This window comes from Clarias gariepinus, chromosome 24 (genome assembly GCF_024256425.1).
Source record: "Clarias gariepinus isolate MV-2021 ecotype Netherlands chromosome 24, CGAR_prim_01v2, whole genome shotgun sequence".
In the NCBI taxonomy this organism is placed as follows: Eukaryota; Metazoa; Chordata; class Actinopteri; order Siluriformes; family Clariidae; genus Clarias; species Clarias gariepinus.
In genome coordinates, this window is record NC_071123.1 from 4,920,751 (window position 1) to 4,941,458 (window position 20,708).

General features: G+C 38.6%; 1 protein-coding gene across 2 annotated transcripts; it reads left to right on the forward strand.

Annotated features, from left to right (window-relative positions):
* The first annotated feature begins 1,953 nt into the window (after window positions 1-1,953).
* On the forward strand, window positions 1,954-16,998 carry kcmf1 (potassium channel modulatory factor 1). Of its 2 annotated transcripts, XR_008356205.1 has the most exons (8): window positions 1,954-2,164; window positions 11,392-11,559; window positions 11,670-11,809; window positions 13,720-13,821; window positions 14,327-14,504; window positions 14,596-14,881; window positions 15,545-15,860; window positions 16,148-16,998. XR_008356205.1 is itself a non-coding variant. In XM_053484747.1 (7 exons), exons 1-7 carry the CDS (start codon window positions 2,149-2,151, stop codon window positions 15,804-15,806), a joined length of 1,152 nt encoding a protein of 383 aa, XP_053340722.1. In that variant the 5' UTR covers window positions 1,954-2,148; the 3' UTR covers window positions 15,807-16,037. The 2 variants fall into 2 exon arrangements, 1 of the variants encoding a protein (XP_053340722.1); XM_053484747.1 differs by lacking the exon at window positions 16,148-16,998 and having other exon boundaries at window positions 15,545-16,037.
* The last annotated feature ends 3,710 nt before the right edge of the window (window positions 16,999-20,708 follow it).

The window sequence follows — 20,708 nt, forward strand, 5'->3', positions numbered from 1 at the left end:
CTTCTGTAAATGTCAAACTGTTTTTAAACCTTCGTTCACAAGAAATTTCACATATCCTGGTTTGACTTGAATGTACCTTGTAGTAGGCAGTCACATATTATGTAATACACCGGATAATAAGTCTCACATGTAGCCTATCCTATGTTGTATAGTACAGTATGTAGTAACTATTATAGTGAACTAAATCTTGACTCAGGTTAAAAATATATAACCTCAGCTACAAGAAAAGAATATTCAAATTCCTGATAGGTTTTGTTTAATTGATTTTTGCCATATACAGCGTGGGCCAAAAGTTTAAATCTATAGGCATTTTATTCTTTTTTCAGGCCTAAACTGTATAGTAATTCGTTTGTAGTTTCACAGTGCAAACACAGCTGCTTAACACGGGGAATACACAACACACACGGTCAAAAAAACTGATAGACAGGTTTATTGACAAAAAGAGAAAATAGATTAGTGGTTCTCAGCCGCCCAGCAGTGAGATGAGACTAATCGTGGTTAAACGAGCCCCTGTTGGTGATCACTGGTGGCTAATCCAATAAAGGTTTGGTAAGATAAAGATAATGAATATCCAATATACATGATGCACTTGTTGTACGTTGGCTAATTTAGAATAGATACAGCGGTTAAATAGGGCTGGGGTGTCATTATGTTTTCATTGCTGCTATTATTCTTCTCTTAGTATTCAGTTAGCATTTGTTATATTTTTAATATTGAATCATTGTTTTCTCAAAGCTTAAATTAGGTAGGGTTTTTCAGATCCATTTTTTCAGATCTATCTATCTTACCGGGTTTATCATACATATTAAATGGTTAAATACACCAGTATGAGCAAGTGAACCTCTCATCTGTGGTTAACCTCTCGAAGTATATATAAAACAGTGAACAGTGTCCAATTAATTGTCCCATGTATATAGAAATAAATTGTATTCACATTAAGGCAGTCTAGGGATATATAGTATCTATATGAATCTATATACAGTATACATACATAAAATATACAAAACAAAAACAATTATATTAAAAAACAGTGCCAGGTTATTTATATTGATATAAAGTACACAGACGTCCCGGTTCGATTCCCGCCTCAGAGTCTGCGTGCATGCATATTCTCCTTGTGCTGGGTGGGTTTCCTCCAGCTCCTTCCTACAGATTAGCATTCTAATTGGTGTTCCCAAATCATGTGAATGGGTGTGCTGATAATGGATTGGCACCCTGTCCAAGATGTACCCCACCTCGTGCCCTAAGTCTCCTGAGATAGACTCCAGGCCCCTCGCACCTGTAGTGGATAAAGTGGAATAGAAGATGCCTTTGTTTGTCCACAAAATTTTTTTTTTTTAGTTGGGTTGGCCCGTTACACTAAGACTATGGTTTAATCCTGTGTGCCCTATTTTTAACCCTGCTATAATAATAGTTCTCCTCTCTTCTGTTCTGCCCCATACTTTCTCTCTTTTTTATTTGCTTTTGAATTTTGTGCAAATATTACAAACTACATATGTTATCTGCGTCTTCTTTAACCAAATTTGGGGCTTGGTGGGTTTCCTCCGGGTACTCCGGTTTCCTCCTACAGTCTAAGGAAATGCAGATTAGCGTTCTAATTGGTGTCCAAAAATTGCCCTTAGCCTGTGAATGAGCATGAGTGTGTGTGTGTCCTTTGATGGATTGGGACCTCATGCCTTAAGTCTCCCCTGTGACCTTGTGTACAGGACAATGAGTAAGGGAGTGTGTGAGAGAGAGAGAGTTATTTTATTACTGTGCTCTCTTGACTTTTTCTTTGCTTACTGGAATTAATGGGCGTACTGGTAAGGTGTACACAAACATTTGGCCACGCTTGAGCGCTCTTAGAGTTTACCTCAGTTTTAATCACCGCTCAAAAAGAAGAAGAAGAAGAAGAAAAGGAAGGGGGGAAAAACTCGTCTGTCGCCGTTGACGCCCCCTACAGGCACCAGGGTGTAAGCGCTCGGTCAGCGGCGGCTCATGACAGGCGGGGAGGGGGAAGGAAGAAGTGGAAGCCGCGGATCCATCTTCAAGAGAAAATAGGAAAGAGACCGCGTTTCCACCAGTTTTATTTCGTTTCTTTTAGCGGCATCCTTCCTTGTAAATACGTGTCAGGGAGCCCGAGGTGGGGGCTGTGTCATTGTCTGTAGGATGTCCCGACATGAAGGTAAGGTAAAAAGAAAGAGAAGGAGAAAAACACACACACATACACACAGTCGATTGCTGCGTAAAAAGAATTTTGAGCAGCCGCGGGTTGCCATGTTTTGTATTGAAATGCACTGGGAAAGGCTCATGATGGCCGCCGCCATGTTCACTTCCTTTAACGTATCACCCTCTCTCTGCCTCTCTCACGAGCCCTTTGTGGAAAATTCTAGAATTCTGAGAAGCGCTCGTGCCGGTCCGCCTTGTAAGTCGCTCGACAAGAATGCTCGGACGTTACTTAGCATTCACGCTAGCACCTAGCGTTAGCGAGCGCCCCTGGCTTTGGCCTGGTGTAAAGGGCGAACCGAAGCCCCGAGTGAAATATTCAGCTGTCCCGAGACTCCAGAGGTGACTGCAGTGTCATCGAGGCCCTGCTTTACAATCAATCCGTTTATAAAACGTCCAGCTGAATCCGAGTCAAGCAGGATGATCCAGCAAATCTTAGCCACGCTAAGCTAAGCTATGTTAATTTAAGCCGGGCTAGGCGCCGGTATGTGGCGGTCACTCGGATGAACCTGGGCCGCCCTTGCTACTGCTACTGCTGCTTCACTCGTGTAGCTCAGGTTGAAGCTAGCGTTAGCCTCCAGTCACGCTATCTACAAGTGCTGTAAAAGTGAATGACTTGCACGTCTGGAAATTAGCACGAAGCTACACCTGGCGTGTGCTAGCTAACGCCAAGTCTTCGTTTTTGCTATCAACACGTCGAGTATAAATATCTTAGAACGTCATAAACTCGTTTACCAAAACACAAATAAGCAATATTTTGTTTAATATCTTAGTCACAGCCGAGTTGTTTAGCCGTCAAGGTGTATTACAAGTCTTCCAGATATGCTAGCTAAGTTTACCTGAGTGATTAGCTTACTTGCTTACAGACATCCTGACACAGAATCAGACAGAAAGTCACTTTTACCTAGGGTTTATGTATAAATATATCAATATAATATGAATACTATCTATTTTTACTCTTACACATTTGCACACACACATATGACTGTTGACTTTGAGTTTGGTTTTTTAGTTATTTTACTTATTTCAAAATCTTATTTGAGCAAGTTTACATTACACCAGTAATCCGATTTGCTTAATTTGTATTATTCAATCTTCACATAACCAGCATTGAATGATATCCGCCTCCTAAAGTGGATTGAAGATTAATCTGTTCTTGTTTCTAGAAATCCCATAGAGACACCTGTTAAGATTGTGTGTACTCGGACTAATCCAATTTGGATGATTCCGATTATTCAGGAACGTATACACATGGATTAAAATCAGGTTGTTAATAGCTTTCAAAAGACCCACAGACACGCCCACTAAGCATTTGTGTACTCGAAATAATCTGATTCGGACAATTCAGATTTTTCAAGCACATATGTGAACAATGTAATAAAGTGGAATAAGAGTAATCAGTTCTTGTTTCAACAAAACCCATAGACACCTTTTACGCTTGTGTGTCCCTGGAGGCACATATGTGAACAACGTATAAAAGTGGATTAGGATTAATTAGATCTTGTTTCTAGAAATCTCATAGAGCCACCTGTCAAGCATGTGTAAAGATTCAGAATTTTCAGTTGCACGAAAAACTGAATAAAAGTGGATTATTCAGTTGTGTGAACAATGTATAAAAGTGGATTAAGTTCAATCACATCTTGTTTCTAGAAATGTCATAGAGCCACCCGTTAAGCATGTGTGTATACTTAATAATCCGATTCGGATGATTTAGATTATTCATGTGTGAAGAACATATGTTGTGACGTATTACGCCATGAATCGGTTTAGTGTCTGTCTGTTTTGTATTAAAACAGAATTAATCGGGTATAATGTTTCCTGTGAATAATGGAAGTTATTAGGGATGGTAATAATCCGATTAAACGATTATTCCAGTGATGATTCTTGGATAGCGAAATCTTTTGTTTACATCTGTGGTGATTAATTGTCCCATGTATATAGAAATAAATTGTATTCACATTAAGGCAGTCTAGGGATATATAGTATCTATATGAATCTATATACAGTATACATACATAAAATATACAAAACAAAAACAATTATATTTTGTTTACATTTGTGGTGATAAAGGGTATATACTGTGTGAGAGTTTGGGAGAGAACCCGTCCAGTTATGTTTCATATTTCTTTTGTGTGGCAGTTCTGAGCAAATTATTTGTTTTAAATTGTAAAAAAAAAAAAAAAAAAATTTTTATCAGGATACTTATAAAATCGTGATACTGCAAGAATCGTATTTGCACTGAAGTATCTTGAGAATATCATTTGGGGTCGTCCTTGGTGATTCTTATCCCAAGTCTACTGCAAAGTTTGAGTATTACTTGTTATAAATATTTCTGCCAATAGGAGTGGAAAACCTGGTATCTGTTTACTTTAAATATAAAAAGGCGGATTGTAAAGTATGTAGAGATGATTAGTAATCATAAACTGCAAAAAAAAAATCCTGCATCTAATCTATAACTGTATATATTGTATGCTACGCGGTTAAACTTGAATTACTTTAATAAACTGTTTACAGCGGTTTAACCACTTGACTTAGAAAGTAACACAACTAATGTAAAAATAATTATGAGGGCACTGTTACCTCGCGTCTCCAAGGTTGTGGGTTCGAGTCCCGCCTTGGGTGTGTGTGCGTGGAGTTTGCATGTTCTCCATGTGCTTGGTGGGTTTCCTCCAGGTTTCCTTCCAGAGTCCAAAGACATGCAAGGTAGGCTGATTGGTATTTCTAAAGTTCCCAGTGTGTGTGTGTTTGTGTGTGTCTGTTTGTGTTTGTGTGTGTTATGCGATGGATTTGCACCTCATTCAGGGTGTAGTTTGCCTCATGCACTGAGTCCTCTGGGATAGGCTCCAGGCTTCTACCATTCCTGAACAGGATAAGCGGTTTTAAGAGTGAGTGATAAATATGTTTACAACTCAATCAGATTTTAATGCATGTTAACACATTAATCATATTGCAGGGGAAATCTGATTATTTATAGTTATGAGAGACAAAACTTTCTCTTGCCTCCCTTGGCGTTTTTGTATATACTGCTTGTTTTATTTATTTCTTGTATATTTTAGTGTTTTTTTTTCTTCATTGCATGGTCTTAGTAGTAGGAAAATGTTCATGTGACAAAGTATATGTCTTAAACAACTGTACAAACACACAGTGTAAATGTAGAAATGCACTCGTTTTATATGGTAAAGGATAAATATTCTGGTACTGTTTCATTAGTACCAGAATATTTATCCAACTGTGTTACACACTTGTGTGACTTTTTAACAAAACTAATCATAGTAACATTGTGTGTCATCCTGGAGGTGTGTAAACTGGCATGTTCAGCTTTTATTAGTCGGTCATAATCCTCCAGATGCGATGGTTATTTTCGTTTTTCTCGTACCATGGATTCTCCATGTTATAAATCCCTTTAAGCATCATGAAACGCACATTTTTGTGTAGACGAGTGAGGGTGGAAGTTGTCTAAGGATTAAGGAATGTCAGGGAGATTTTGAGCGATGACTGATTAAGTACAGCATTGAAACAGCATCCTCCTGACCTTGATTGTATACAGAGTTGACATTTCAAAGGGAAATTCAGTGTTGTGTGTTAATATTAAAAAGTGTTAAGCCAGAGCAAGTCTCCAGAACAGCTTGGTTGGTTGTTAATTGTCAAACATGGCAGTTTCTCAAAGCTGTGCTAACTGGGCATAAAATTTTGATTATTTACATCTTTTATTCTCTATACACACTTTTCCTTTCTCCTACACAATTCCATATTTGTGAAGCTGCTTTGAGACAATGACCAGTGTTAAAAGCACTATGTAAATAAAATTGATTTAAATTGAATTAAACCATGTGATGCCTGGGATAGGAGGCAGACCCACTTTTAAAGAGACCACACCCAGTGGATGTGTTGCATCATGGTGTAAAGTGATTAGTAAACAGAACTTTGTATTGATTGGCAGTAATGTGTCTTTAAGCGGACAAGTTTAAAACACCCTCCATTCTGGGACATTTGCTTGGATGCCATCCAGGTACTAGGAGTTTTCTCCACATCTGTTTAGACAAGGGCCAGGTGTAGGTTTTCTTGTTAACTGTTTATTCATTGACTGTCTGTTTTACCTGAAGAATATTCGCTCCTCTTAAATTTTCTTATGTATCACACTAATGCACAATCGCAGTCCTTGACTGTAAGATTTTGGTGACGTTCAGTGTTCAAAACGCTGTACATTGCAATGATTTCAGTCCGGGTTTCCTGATCAAAGGAACATTTCAGATTTGGATTCTTTCTCTACTGGTTTATCCAAGACCTGGTTATTTTTAGAAAACTTGCCTCAGAAACTCTGTTCAGGTCAGAGTTTACCATTTTTGAGGATTTTTTCCCCCTGGGGACGTAATCAATTAGCGAAAGCAGCTTCAGGAGTCGACTGTGCGCCAGGCTTGTCAGCAGCCCGTGAAAATTGGGAGTGCAAAAACACAAAAGTTTTGGATAATTGGTAAAATTGGTGGCCTGGAGAAAAAAGAAAAAAATTTGAGTTCCCAGAAATGGGTTGTGGATTTAAGGTGCAGCCTCAAATCCCAAGTTTTTTTTGTTTTGTTTTGTTTTTTTAACTTCACAAGTTCACAAACTTGTTACAAGTTAGCTGAGGAACTTGCTGCATATTTTTTGAGCGCTCAGCTAATCTAAAGGCTGCACAGTAAGCTTTTCTAAAAGAGAATTATAAGAATTTAAAGTTCATAAGAAATTCATGGAAGATTCTGCCAAATTTTGGAAAAGTTTCTGGTTGTTTGTTGCAGCATTGTCTTCTCTTGGGGGGGGGTAGTGGAGAAAAGGTTTCGGCCTCGGCGACGGTTAAAACTCTGGATGCTGAAAGAAAGAGTTGTGATCTCCGGTGGTTAGTGTGTGAGAGATGTAATAATCAGCTAGAAAATGTGTGAGGACAAATCTGTAATCCAAGTTCTTAAGATGCATTTTAATATGTACTGCACCTTTTTAAAATTTTATAAAAAATGTGTGTTTGGGGGGGGGGGGCATTAAACCTGTACAAAGCAGACCAAAAATGTTTTTTAAAGCTCTGAGGAGGTTCTGAAGACATTTGGGTGCAAAGATCACGGTCGGCGTTTGGAAAGATTGAGCACACTGTGAAGAGTATTTTTAGAAAATGTAGAAAGAGAACAAGGAAGAAAGTATTTGATTTAAAAAGGGGTTTGCCAGCCCAGTTTATAAAAATAAAAAATAAATAAAAATAAGACAAAAGTCTAAACATTTCCCTTCTGTTGTGACCTCATGTAGGAGGAGCCCCTCCTCTGGTTTGTTGCTCAACTTTGCTGTTCTCTGGGTGGGCGTGGCTCAGCGGTAATTTACATAGACACTGAAATGGTGCATTTGGAGCAGGAGTGAGGGGGAGGAAGAGAACGAGAGGGAGTGAAAAATGATTTAATGGAGGGATATTTCAGCTGGGGCGTTAACACTTTGAAGGTGACACTTCTGAGACCTGTCTTAAATTCTTAAAGAAATAGTAATATATGGGACCTTTAAACAGAGAAACAAATGTGCGTCTTGTCACTGATGATAATTAATAATTAACCAATTATTGGTTTAGGAAAAATGTGTGAAGTTTGCCAAAAAAAAAAAAGATAATTGTATTGCTTAAAATTAAGACTTGGGCTTCACCAGTCTTAGAATGTGTATGATGTTTGTCACGTCCAATATCTTCATGTCCAAGCTTCAGAATCGTTGAGTTCTGTCTGTATATTCGTGTCTGCTATTATTTGCATGCACAAAAGTAACAGCATACAGTCTTTGATACAAGTTATCAGAGAATATCTGCCTTGACAATCAAAGTGACTCTTTGAAAGTGGGCGGGATTTTGTACACATCAATTGAAACGCACCAGATTTTTATGTGAACGCTGGCATTCTGGCTTGTGAGACTTTCCTTAAATGTAGCCGTTGCATAAAATGAATTTCTGTTGAACAGTAGATACCTCACTCCTCAGAACAGAATAAAAGGTAATGCCACAGGGATTAAATTGCAGCATTTGAGGCTTTCAGGTCATAGAATAGCGTAAAGACTTACAGAATACCTGTTCATGCTAGTACTTGTGCGAAGGTTATGAAGCCTTCACAAATCGGCACTCGGGCGATCACCCTGGAGCAAAAAACTAAAACGAAAGCAGAGACATGATGTCTGAGGGTTGGAAGATCATGTGGCTAGTGAGGACAGAAATTCGGGTCCAATCATAAGTATGTCAGACATGCTGAAGATGTGATTTTGGGCAAACAGACTTTTTTTAAGGTAAACCGCTTCGTCCAACCATCACTGGTAGCGAATGTTAAAATGTTTGGGGATGGTTCTGTGTAATACACCTTTCACCTTGATTCGGTTAATGAGCCCGATGATGTTTTTTAGAGCAAGTGTGTAAGATTATAACTAAATACAAGGAGAATTTTTTTCACGTGTGAGGTCATTTAAGGCCGTAGTCCGCATATGTTTTGTGAAGGTTTTATATATAGGACATGTAGCACATACCAGAGCTAACACAGCAGAGACAGGGACGGGTGTCTCTCACCTCCTTCTCACACTTCACCGTCACATGTCGTCTCCTGTTCTTGTACTTCACCAAGCTCATCAAAGGTTTTATTCACAAAATATGATTTCACAGAACGCTCTGGTGATTCAGGCATATGAAGAGCTTGGAAAAGATAAGAAAAGTATGGAGAAAAGATATGTCACGTTTTTTATTTTTTTTTATTTTATAACCATCCTTGTGAAAAGGAAATCCAATTAAAGGGGAACAATTATGTTATCCTCAATCACAGACCGATATAAGGATTAGAAGTCAACCATCAGCAGAAAAATTCATCAACTCTTACAGTTAGGGATGCACCGAAATTTCGGCCGCCGAAAATTTTCGGCCGAAATAGCATTATCGGTTTCGGCCGAAACGTAAGAAAGCGCCGAAAATAAAAGCCGAAATTATCGCCACGCCTCTCCCATCCTCCCGTCTCGTTCGCGCTGTCATTACGCATCAAACACGGAGTATGTCGGCGGTTTGGAAGCACTTCAAAGTTTCAGATGAGGACAGCAAAGTTGCAATATGCAACATTTTTTTAATACAAACAAAAAGAAAATATTTTAAACATGTTTTTTAATGAAGCCATTTTCGGTTTCGGTATCGGTTTTCGGCCAAGTGCATCCAAAAATTTCGGTTTCGTTTTCGGCCCAGAGTTTTCATTTCGGTGCATCCCTACTTACAGTGGTGGTGATCTTGCATGACAATACACGTCCACATGCTTCTGTTCACACTGTCGACACTCTGAAAAAACTTATTTTTCAGGTGTTAAATCTGCCTCCCTATAGTCCTGATCTCACTATCAGACTTTCACCTGTTTGGTTTGGTCCTATAAGCCGCCCTACGAGGACATTTTTTAATTAATGAGGAAATACGAAAGCTTGTTAATGGACAACAGCCATGGTCAATGGAAAAGCGAGGAGGCTATGTCGAAAAATGATCATAAAATTTGCCTTTTGCAAAAGTTCAGTAAAATGAATGTATATTGACTCGTTAAAACCCACTTTTATAGACTACTGTGCTTTATTTAGCCGTTGTTGTGTGACTATTTCTTTCCTCCCCTCCCCCCTTTTTTTGTAAGCTGTCTCCCATCTTTTGCATGCAACTCGGGTAAAGATTTTGTTTGCAAATTCCACGGAAGAAGCAAAAACAGTTTTCTTTTTGCTTAACAGGTTCTCAGTGAAGATGATCTGTAATGAAGCTTTAATACTTTGTTGTTAATATATAATAATAATATTAATAATAATAATAATTGAGCTAAGTTTGCATGTCAGCAAATCAAATACAAAAATAAATCAGATTAGGACTTGATATAGTATTAAATTTGATTAGTTACATTTAGTCCCACTGCAGTGAGAGAGCTTAGAACTAACATAAAAAAAGATGCGTTCAGCTTCTGTATTTAAATTGCTTATCTTACTAGAGATACTATACATATAGTCTATATATGTATACTATACATAGAGATACTATACATATAGTCTAGTATAAAAAATAGACACTGCAGTGCACCAGATACCAATATTTACTATTATATACAATATTTTCAGTGTGTAAGTGAATGAATAAAATGTTTAAACTTCGGTATATTGTGTGTATATATATATATATATATATATATATATGTATGTGTGTGTGTGTGTGTGTGTGTGTGTGTACGGGAGAAGTGAGTCGGCCTCACCGGTTCCAATGAATCAGTCTAAGAGCAGGATGATGGAAATTGGCCGTTCTGTAAAGCTGTCCTGATGGTGAATAATCCTAATTTCGCCATTCACAGTCCAGTACACTGGAAAACAGCTCTGAGACAAAATGGCAATGTTATAATAAACACTACGCGTGTGCTGTACACACGCATACAGACACAAAATATGTTTTACAGACACACACGTGGTCACAGTGTTATAGTAAACAGTAAACGTGTGCATGAATGTTGATTTATACCAGTGAGAGACGCGCGCTAAGAGAGAGAGAAATAACGTTGGCTCAGTTGTGATCACGTGACGCTCTGCGTAAAAAAAAGAAGCACATGCGTGATACATGATACTCGGTGTTCGTAAAACCAAGAATTGTTGGTTTTTCAAAGCAAAATGTATTAAAAATCTTTGCTCATCTTGCGAAACACTCACAAACCGCGTTACTCGCAGTCCGAGGTTTCACTGTAGGTTTTATGTAGTTTTACACACCTCTATCACTTGCTCGAATTTGGGTTTGTTCTGTAGAGGTCATGAACCGACACGATCAGACGGCGCCTTTAAAACCCTTAAAACTTTTACACCGCCTTTCAAAAGTGTTGCGTCTTTTTAAACACCAAAACTGCAGGATTTGTTAACAGGTTTCCCTTTTTTTTTTCTTCTCATCCTTTTTTTTAATGAGCAGCCATCACACAGTCATCATGATGTGAAATGAATTAGGACCAAAATAGATTAATGGCAGAACAGGGTTTCAGACCTCACCTAAAAAAGGAAAGAAAAAAAAACTGTTGTTTAATCACAGCATTCGAAATAAAAGTGCATCACGCACCTAAGACAAAGCAAGAGTGTGAAATCATGAGGCAGGTAATGTAAGGACAGAACTGAAAAATGCGTCTTGTAATTGGGTTAAGCGTTGTGTTTTCACTGTGTCTTCTTGTCTTGCAGGTGTGAGCTGTGACGCGTGTTTAAAAGGGAACTTCAGGGGGCGCCGATACAAGTGTTTAATTTGCTACGACTACGATCTGTGTGCGTCGTGTTACGAAAGTGGAGCCACCACAACCCGACACACCACCGAACACCCCATGCAGTGCATACTAACCAGGGTAGACTTTGGTAAGAGTTGGACAGTTATACATGGTTTCTCTCAGCTCTCCGGTGTGATCATGATAATGATAACCTCTCTCTTTCTCTCTCTCCCTCTCTGTCTTTGTGTTTTTGTGCAGATCTGTATTACGGAGGAGAGGCGTTTTCAGTAGAGCAGCCCCAGTCGTTCACTTGTCCCTACTGTGGAAAAATGGGTTACACAGAAACGTCTCTACAGGAACACGTCACCTCGGAGCACGCAGAGACTACCACAGAGGTGGTGAGTGTATTTACACTGCGTTCGCATCTTTTTCCACGCTCCCTTTTTCGCGCCATACTTCAGCGCTCCACGTTTTCGCACAGGTCAGATCCGTATCCCGTCCATCTGAAGGTAGTCACCGTAAAACACAGAGTATACACACAGCAGTGAGGCTGGCTCACCCATGCAATTTAAACTCACTATGAGCCTGTGAGCTGTTGTTTGTTGTGAAAAATTGGCGTTTAAGTCAACCCGGGACTCGTGATAAAATCTCTTGAGGGTAAAGATGTGAAAGCGGTTGACATCATTTATAAGACTTAAGCGCAGCATGGTGATCAGACTCGTAGTCGCTGTAAAAAAACAAAACAAAAAAAACATTTGAATGGTACAAACGTTTGAATGTCAATCCCGCCCTGCAGTCGCTCCTGTGAGCGATCAGCGAGTCAAACTGTCTGAATGTAATAAATCCTGGTCTGTCCTCTTTTTAATTAACCATTTCTTCCTCACTTCCTGCACTCCTCATCTTCCTCGTGTACTGAGAAAATGAAATGAGACGGTCTGGTCTACCACTTAACCACGATTTACAAAAACGCGTCTCTCAGGAAGCAGATTTCACTTTGAAAATCGACAATGACAGGTGAGAATTGGATTATGACTAAATTAGTGAGAAAATAAATAAATAAAATAATTATAATTATAATAATCATAATCCAATTCTCACCTGTCATTACCTAGAAAATGGTTCTGGCCTTGACTGGTGTTGGCAACTGTTTCTCTGGGGACTTGACAGTTCGATAGTTCATGACTGGAACTTCTTACAAGTCTACCTGGTTCTTCAATAACTACCTGGACTCCATATTAACATCAATTAACATCAGCTATTATAGCTGAACTGCCTCCCACCCTACACACTGTATAAATGCAGATCATTTACTGCAAAAAAAATTGAATTGAATTGAATTAGGGGTCTTTCACATTAAGCCCACTACTATCCGCTCCTTACGCTCGCGTGAGCTCACCGACGGCCGTGATTGGCTGTAGAGCCGTAATTGATGTGAGAGCTCTAAAAGCCTCCCATCCCAACCCGCTGAGAGAGCTCGGCCAATCAGATTTCTTCAGGCCCTCGGCTGCTAGGGGCTACATCACCACCCAGAAAATCGTACTAGTGATTTCCGGATGGTAGGACGTCCTTTCACCAGCCATCCTATTGAACTTTTTAAAAACATTTTTTTATTATTATATATATATATATATATATATATATTTATTTATTTATTTATTTATTTATTTTTTATCTGTGTTGAGGAACTGTTCTGACTGAGAAACAAGTCCAAGTTTTTAGGGTGATTTTGTGTAGACTGGGGAGAGCAAGGTTACAAGCTTTAAATGCTTCATATTTTACTATTTCTTTAACAATCTGTCATGGCTCCTCTCCCAGAGCTGTCGATGAATTAATTGAAATGAGTCGGTTTTTGGTTCAGAATCGATTTTAAATAATGAACAAATTAAATTGAATTACTTCAATTTGTCTGAAATTGGCAACTGCTTAAAAACATAAAGCTTTAGGAGGAAACACAAACTGTTGCATTTTCCACAAAAATTCATATTTTGCAAGAATATTGCTGCTGCTTCTTTTTCTTCTTGAGTTTATTTATTTATTTATTTATTTATATGTATTTTTCTTCACTTCAAAACCGAAAACAGTAAACTTTAAAATGAAAAATCACAATGTCGAAATCAAGTTGAAATTTGGTCCTACACATGACCTTTTTTCTTTTTTCTTTTTTTAACCCCCACGCACACTTTTTTTTTTAATTAGTTGCTTTTTCTCAACATGCTGTTAAGCCCATGACCCTCTGTGTCTGTGTGTGTGTGTATGTGTGTGTTTGTGTGTGTCTCTCTTTCTCTCTCTCTCTCTCTCCCTCCCTTAGATCTGCCCCATATGTGCAGCTTTGCCCGGAGGCGACCCCAATCATGTGACGGACGACTTCGCTGCTCATCTCACACTTGAACACAGAGCACCAAGAGATTTAATATCCTTTCAGTTCTCATGTACATTTTGATTCCTTCCTCATGATTTCTGTTTGTGTGTGAAGTGTCCATGAAACATTTAATTTTGTGATCTAGTGGGCGATTGATTGCTTCTAGATTAAGTAAAATCTGCGAGTCTGTGTTGCAGCATTAACGCCTTAATCACAACACAGCATCATCTCTTCTCCCGTAGTTAAACTCTCTTTAGCATTTGTCCCAGGTTCACTAGGCTAGTTTCACAGGATATGACATCACACTCACGTAGAATGTTTACATGACGTATAGTCTGAGATTCATCAAATCCTTCAGTATGGATTGTTTGAACATCTTTTAACACACTGTGCATGTAGCATTCAGCTGTCGTTTATTTTTTTTTTTGTGGTGCAAATATAAAAGTATTGGCATCCTATCTCAAGCTTAATGTGATGCGACACACTTTTTGACATACGATGAGTGTGTTTTAAATTTGATTGTCCCTCTTTGAGTCCTTAACTACGTTGTGTGTACGATGAGAGCAGCGGGGTGCGGCACGTGCGCAGGATGTTCCACCCGGGGCGTGGACTGGGCGGCCCTCGGGCACGGAGGACTAACATGCACTTTACCAGCAGCTCCACTGGGGGGCTCTCATCCTCACAAAGCTCCTCTTACTCCCCGAGCAATCGGGAAGCCATGGACCCTATAGCAGGTGTGTGTATCATGATTGTTGTGTAGTGTTATTTCGTCCGTCTTGTTTCTTTAATATTATTAACAGTCTCGTGTGTCTTGCGGTCTCTCAGAGCTGCTGTCCCAGCTGTCTGGCGTCCGGCGCTCGGCTGGCGGTCAGCTGAACCCTTCAGGCCCGTCAGCCTCGCAGCTCCAGCAGTTGCAAATGCAGTTGCAGCTGGAGAGGCAGCAGGCACAGGCGGCACGTCAGCAACTAGAAACGGCGCGCAACGCCACACGCCAGCGCAGCAACGCCAGCAACATTAGCGCCAGCGTGCCGCCGCCCAGCACCGCGACAAACACATCCATAACCGAGAGCAACCCCATGGCCTCCCACAGCTCCCAGTTCCTCCTCACACGGTAAAAATCATGAAGATTATTTATTCCACATTACGGAGATCCAACAACTAAGCCCAACTCTAGGAACTAAACACATTTTAAACAAAATATAAATATAACGCCCGAGTTTCCTCTTTTCTAGCATCAGTTTGTGAAAACCAGCGATTTACTGCAAGTTTATGCTCGAGTCTTACCTGCTGAAAACATTCATTTTACCTCTTTACCTGCCAAAGTTTAGGAGGAAACCAATAAAGTGAACAGCTGGTTTACAAAGTCTTTCGTGGCTTAAGCGACGTGGGTTTCGATAAGAGCTGTGCATGTAATGTGCGAGTGTTGAGCTTGAAGCAGACATGACTCATTCATTTAATCAGAGTTTCTTTAGTAACCGGCAGTTTAATTAAACATTTAAGATCAAATGAGGTTCTCGTTACTACAAGTGGGCTTTTGGGTCCTGTTAAAATCTAGCTTTGCCACTTTTCTCCTTATGGAGCATGGCTGTGCTTCGTCTGTGTGTCGCAAACTGAAATAACCGATATAACGCTTGGACGATGGTCTCGAATGGAGATTTTAACGATTTGTTCAATCATGCCCTCGAACAGCTTCATCATCTCTAAGGAATGTTATATGATCCTGGAACAAATTAGCAAAGAGGAAACATTTAAAATAATTTTTCCCCTCCTTCAGGTTGAACGAGCCGAAGATGTCGGAGGCGGAGCGTCAGGCTCTGGAGAGCGAGCGCGCAGACCGAAGCCTGTTCGTGCAAGAGCTGCTGCTGTCCACGCTGATGCGCGAGGAGAGCTCCTCCTCGGACGAGGACGAGCGGCGAGACTTCGCCGACTTCGGCGCCATGGGCTGCGTGGAGATCATGCCTTTGGACGTGGCACTGGAGAGCCTGAACCTGAAGGAGAGCTCTGCAGGCAAAGAGCCTCCACCTCCTCCTCTTTGATGATATCCCACCAACACGCAGACAATGTCCTCTGTGCTGTAACTGCCAATGACGGTGGGCAAAAACACAGCTCTCACTTTTTCTTTTTTTCTTTTTCAGTTTTTTTTTCCTTTTAATTTTACTTTTTTTTGGTGATTTTTTTTTTTTCCAGGTCTGTCACCTGTTACATTGTAAAAATCCATAAAGAGCACGAATGAGAAGTTAAAAAGCGAGAGAGAGAGAGGGAGAGAACAAACTTGTGTGAGGAGTTAGCGAGCGCGCACGAGACAATGAAAAGTGTATGATGTACGTGTGTTGTTGATAATCAGTTCCACATGACTAATTATTTTTCCTTTTAGCAGGTAAGCGTAGGTAGCCGTGGCAGACCTTTCGCGTCCTGTGTCCTAACAAAAAGAAAAAAATAAAAAAAAAAGACAAACAACTCTCCTTATAAATACTCCACATTCTAAAACTGAAGACAGAGTCCTTCTCTAATGAAGCTGCTGTGTGTATTTATGAATAGTAATTAATAAAAAGTGCTTGGATGGTTTACCATAACTACTGCATGAGGTTATTTGCAGTGTGCATGATTTTTAATGACATTGTCATTAAAATGGCAAAAACAAAAAAAAAAGAAAAAAAAAACAAACAAACCCAAAGCTTTCTTTAATTTTTTTTAAGAGTTACTTGAACTGATTAAAAAATGTTTTGAATCTATGGAATATTATAGAATCAGAATTTATTTAAATATTTTATAAAAAAGGAAATAAAAGCAAAAGCAAATCTCTTTTTTTTTTTTTTTTCCCCCCCTTGATTTTTAAAAATGAAATCTGCAGTAGCTTCATAAGAAAGCAACGCAACCTTCTGTCTCCGCTCCAGGCTGCCTCACTTCCAGGCGAACCCGATCCTCGGCCAGTGCTGCGGAATAAAAAGAAAAGAACATGAAGAGGGGGGACAAATGCAAGTTAATAGTATAGTTTTTTTGTTATTTTATTTTTTATTTTTTCCCCCAAGAACGAAATCTATACAGGCGAAAAATATAACCCGCCTTCTGTTAATTTTTTTTTTTTCTTTCTTTTTGGTAAATGACGATGTTTTTGTGACAACTGTGTAATCACCAGATGTACTTTCTCACTTTTTGCACCTGTACAGAACAGTTAGCCTCTCCATACATGATTCATCTTGCTCTGCTTTTTCCAATAGCGCCTGCTGCTCCCCCCCAAACCCCCCCCCCCCCCCCCCAAACTGAGCCGGAGTGCAGAAACACCGTGTCATGAGTTGTTTTTTTTTTTTTTTTTTTTTTTTTTGTCCCCCCACCTCCCCCCCGGCCGGTTAAATCAGTGTACACAGGAGACATTCGCGCCTGCATCAGCGTTCCTGCTCATAAAGCTCAAATTATTCTTTTTTTTTTTTTTTGTCTTGTGTTTTATTATTATTATTATTATTATTATTATTTCTTCAATCAGTGAAGGAGAGTTGGAAACTTTGCCACATAGTTTGGGTTTAAAAAAATTAATTAATAATAGAAAATTTAAATAAAAACCGGAAAAGAATTAATCTCATATTTGCTCTGCTAAAATGAAACGGAATGGGGCGGAAATATAAGATAGCACCTTCTATTTATTCAGGTTTTATTTTCTTTTGGATTCTTTTCTATTTTCTTTCTTTTTATTTTTTTTTTAAGCCTTGTGATTGAATCATGCCACCTCCATGCCTATACTTTTAGCCTCAATGTAAAATACAATGAGATGTATATTGAATTTGTGCGTTAACTTTCATAATGGTTCTTAGGACATGGGCAGACTTTCCTTTTTCTTTTTTTTTTTTTTAATGTAAATTTAGAATACTACAATAAAAACGGCGCACAGCTTTTGATGAAAAGAAACACATCGTCCTCTCGCTCTTTGCAGCTGTGGTCTTTATGCATAGTCATGTAAAAAAGAAAGAAGGGAAAAAGCTTTAAAAAATTCATTTTGAGAAATTTGTGGTGCCAGGATTTAAGGTTGGATTTTAACAGTGTATCGTTTTTTTTTTTTTTTTTTTTTTTTTTTTGAAGTTGAAGTTTTTTTTTTTTCTTCCTTTTTTACAATAAAAAAAAATTTATATAAAGTTAAAATTGAACAGAATTCAAGACTCGGTGTGTTATGGACACTTTCATCACGAGTCTTTTGATTTACTTCAGAATTTGAACTCGTTAGTTGTTGCCACCTCAAAAGTGAGTTTTGTGCAAAACCACATAAAATAAAAATTTTATTAAAATTAAATGTCAGCTAAGATTACAGAAAGAAAATAGAGAAATGTACGAAATTTAAATATTACAACTTCCTTCTTCTCTACCCATGTAATAGTCAACACATTTTAAATTAAACAATTAATTAAATCATAGAAACATGAAAATATACCCCATACCTAAATCATGTATTAATTTGCAGGTTTTGAATCTTTTATTTGTAGGTTTTTAAATAAAAAGTTTTAATTTATAGAATTTTAAACTGCATGTTTCCTGTTTCTCACAGGTCTAAAAACTAGTAAAGCTTAATGTAGATTTCAGAATAAGTATCGATCTTTCTGAGCAAACGGCACCTTCAACAACATCAGTAGCAGTCGTCGTCGTCTCCGTTAAAGTCTGCTCCATGTTGGACTCGGTATATATTATCTTCGAGTGCATAACACTACTTAAGGGACGTGTTTACACCTGCATAAGCCTTCACAACAACTAACTTTAACCTGAACAGGTATATACAGGACCTGTGAGGGGAAAAAAAAAAAAATGCCACACACCAATGTTTCATTTAACAGCCTTTCATTATTGATATAGCTATTTAATTTGGGAAAATAATTTGTCATCCACTGAAGTCAGGTCATTAGCTGACTTCATTTTATTGACACATAACAAAATTGCTGATCCTAGACCTGTGCAACTAAAGCAACCGCAGATCATAACACTGCCTCCAGAGGCTTAGACAGTGGACACTATGCATGATGGGCGCATCACTTCATGTGATTCCCTTCTTACCCTGATCATCTGGACTCATCAGACATTAACTTTTTTTCATTGCTTTAAAGTCCAATCTTTATGCTTCCTTGCAGATATAAGTGTTTTTTTTTTTTTGTTTGTTTGTTTTTTTAACAAATGGTTTTCTTATGGACACACAGCTGTTTAGACCCAGTCTTGGTCTAGTAGCGAGTCCAAGTCTAGTGAGTTCGCAGTGTGTGTGTGTGTGTGTGTGTGTGTGTGTGTGTGTGTGTGTGTGTGTGTGTGTGTGTGTGTGTGAGAGAGAGAGAGAGAGAATGGAAATCCTCTAACTTTTAAACATGGCTCTGAACTGCACTTAAGTGTCCTTTGATCATAATTATCTTTTCTGATCCTCTTTTTTTTCTGTGAATTTGACAGTTCAGCCCTGGCCTTCCAGGTTTTAATAGTGTGTTGGACACGTCTAACCCCAATTCCAGTCATTTTAATGTATTCTCTGCTTGATGCAGGCAGATAATTTGACCCTTTTAAAATGTTATTATTTTTGGCCAGACAGTGTGGATAGCAGCATTGTCACCATGTCCGTATTATTGCAAGGAACGGAAATACAGGGTGTTCCAGGTGCCCCCCATACACAGGGGAACTCAACACTGGGAATTATTAAAATTCAATCTTCTTTCATCAAAGGCTTTGTGGTCGTTTAGCAGCACAACTTTTCACCTGTTGCTATGACGCTACAGGAGGCACTTGATATAAAAGCCCGGTTCTGATGTTTTCCGCTAAGACAGAAGTCACAAAAAGGAGTCCCTTGAAGGGAAAAGGACTGCAGACAAAAGATGAGGGTTGGCTTCTGTCAGCGATTACTATGACAAGCTTTTTATTAATATATATTTTTTAATTGATCAGTGACATGCAAAATCTTGCCACCTTTGTCATACTGATGGCCGCTATGACTTTTAGTTACTGACCTGCCTCCAGGGTTCCCATGTAGTAATTACGACATTGTCCTAAGATTCACATCATCCTTGCGATATTTCTGACTGGAAAATTTATCTGGTGTCATGCAATTTCATGGATCTTGCTCTTGTGAGCCAATAAAAAAAAAAAAAAACAAGAGGGTGGAAGTGTAGCGTCTTTGATTTAGCTGCCTGGTGTTTTTTTTTTTTTTTTTTTTTTAATCCCCCTCACAACTAACATACATTCTCGTTTTTGATGATAATTTTTTTTTTTTTTTGGTTTTTTTTTTGTCTGGAATTTTGTAATGTCATATAAATCTTATTTGCGTAGGTAAAGTATACGTAACTGTCTTACAATTTTCAGTGTTGTGACCTTTTTTGTGTGTGTATTTTCATGACAAATATCACCTTTTATTAATATTTCCAATTACCGACCTACGTTGCAGTATTACTTATTATAAGACATGCAAAGTTCGTTTGTCATGCTTTCTGCAACAACAAAAAGAGTCACGACGTAAAAATAATATTCTTGAAAAGGCCTTTTTTGTTTTTTTTTTAAATATATAATATAAAGTGTTTAATCATGATTTAAATTTTAGTCATTAAAACACACACAAAATCAAAACACTGACTCTGTAGACATTTTCCTTATGAGCGAAAATGTATGGCTTCCAAACTAACAACTGTAGAACACACAGCACCAGACCTTCTGTAACACCACTCGACTTTTGGAATTTGAGATCAGCAGTCTTTTAAAATCAGTTCTGCAAAAGAAACTCATCTCTGCATGCAACATCGGTACTGATGCCTAAAAGATCGTCTGATGTTCTTGTATTTCACGTATACGCAAGTGCCATCAATTTGAGAAATTGCTATACACTAATCACGCCATAAAGTTATGACCGACTTCACACTTAATATTTAGAAAAGGTTCCTGCGTTTCCCACCAGGAGGGTAATACACTGATTTAGGATGGCTAGAATTACAATAATC

What these genes read in the sequence shown, in the direction of transcription:
- kcmf1 (XM_053484747.1), top strand. An exon ending in CAGAGACTACCACAGAGGTG is followed by an intron (nt 11,810 to 13,719) that starts GTGAGTGTATTT and finishes TCCCTCCCTTAG; the next exon opens with ATCTGCCCCATATGTGCAGC. An exon ending in ACAGAGCACCAAGAGATTTA is followed by an intron (nt 13,822 to 14,326) that starts ATATCCTTTCAG and finishes CGTTGTGTGTAC; the next exon opens with GATGAGAGCAGCGGGGTGCG.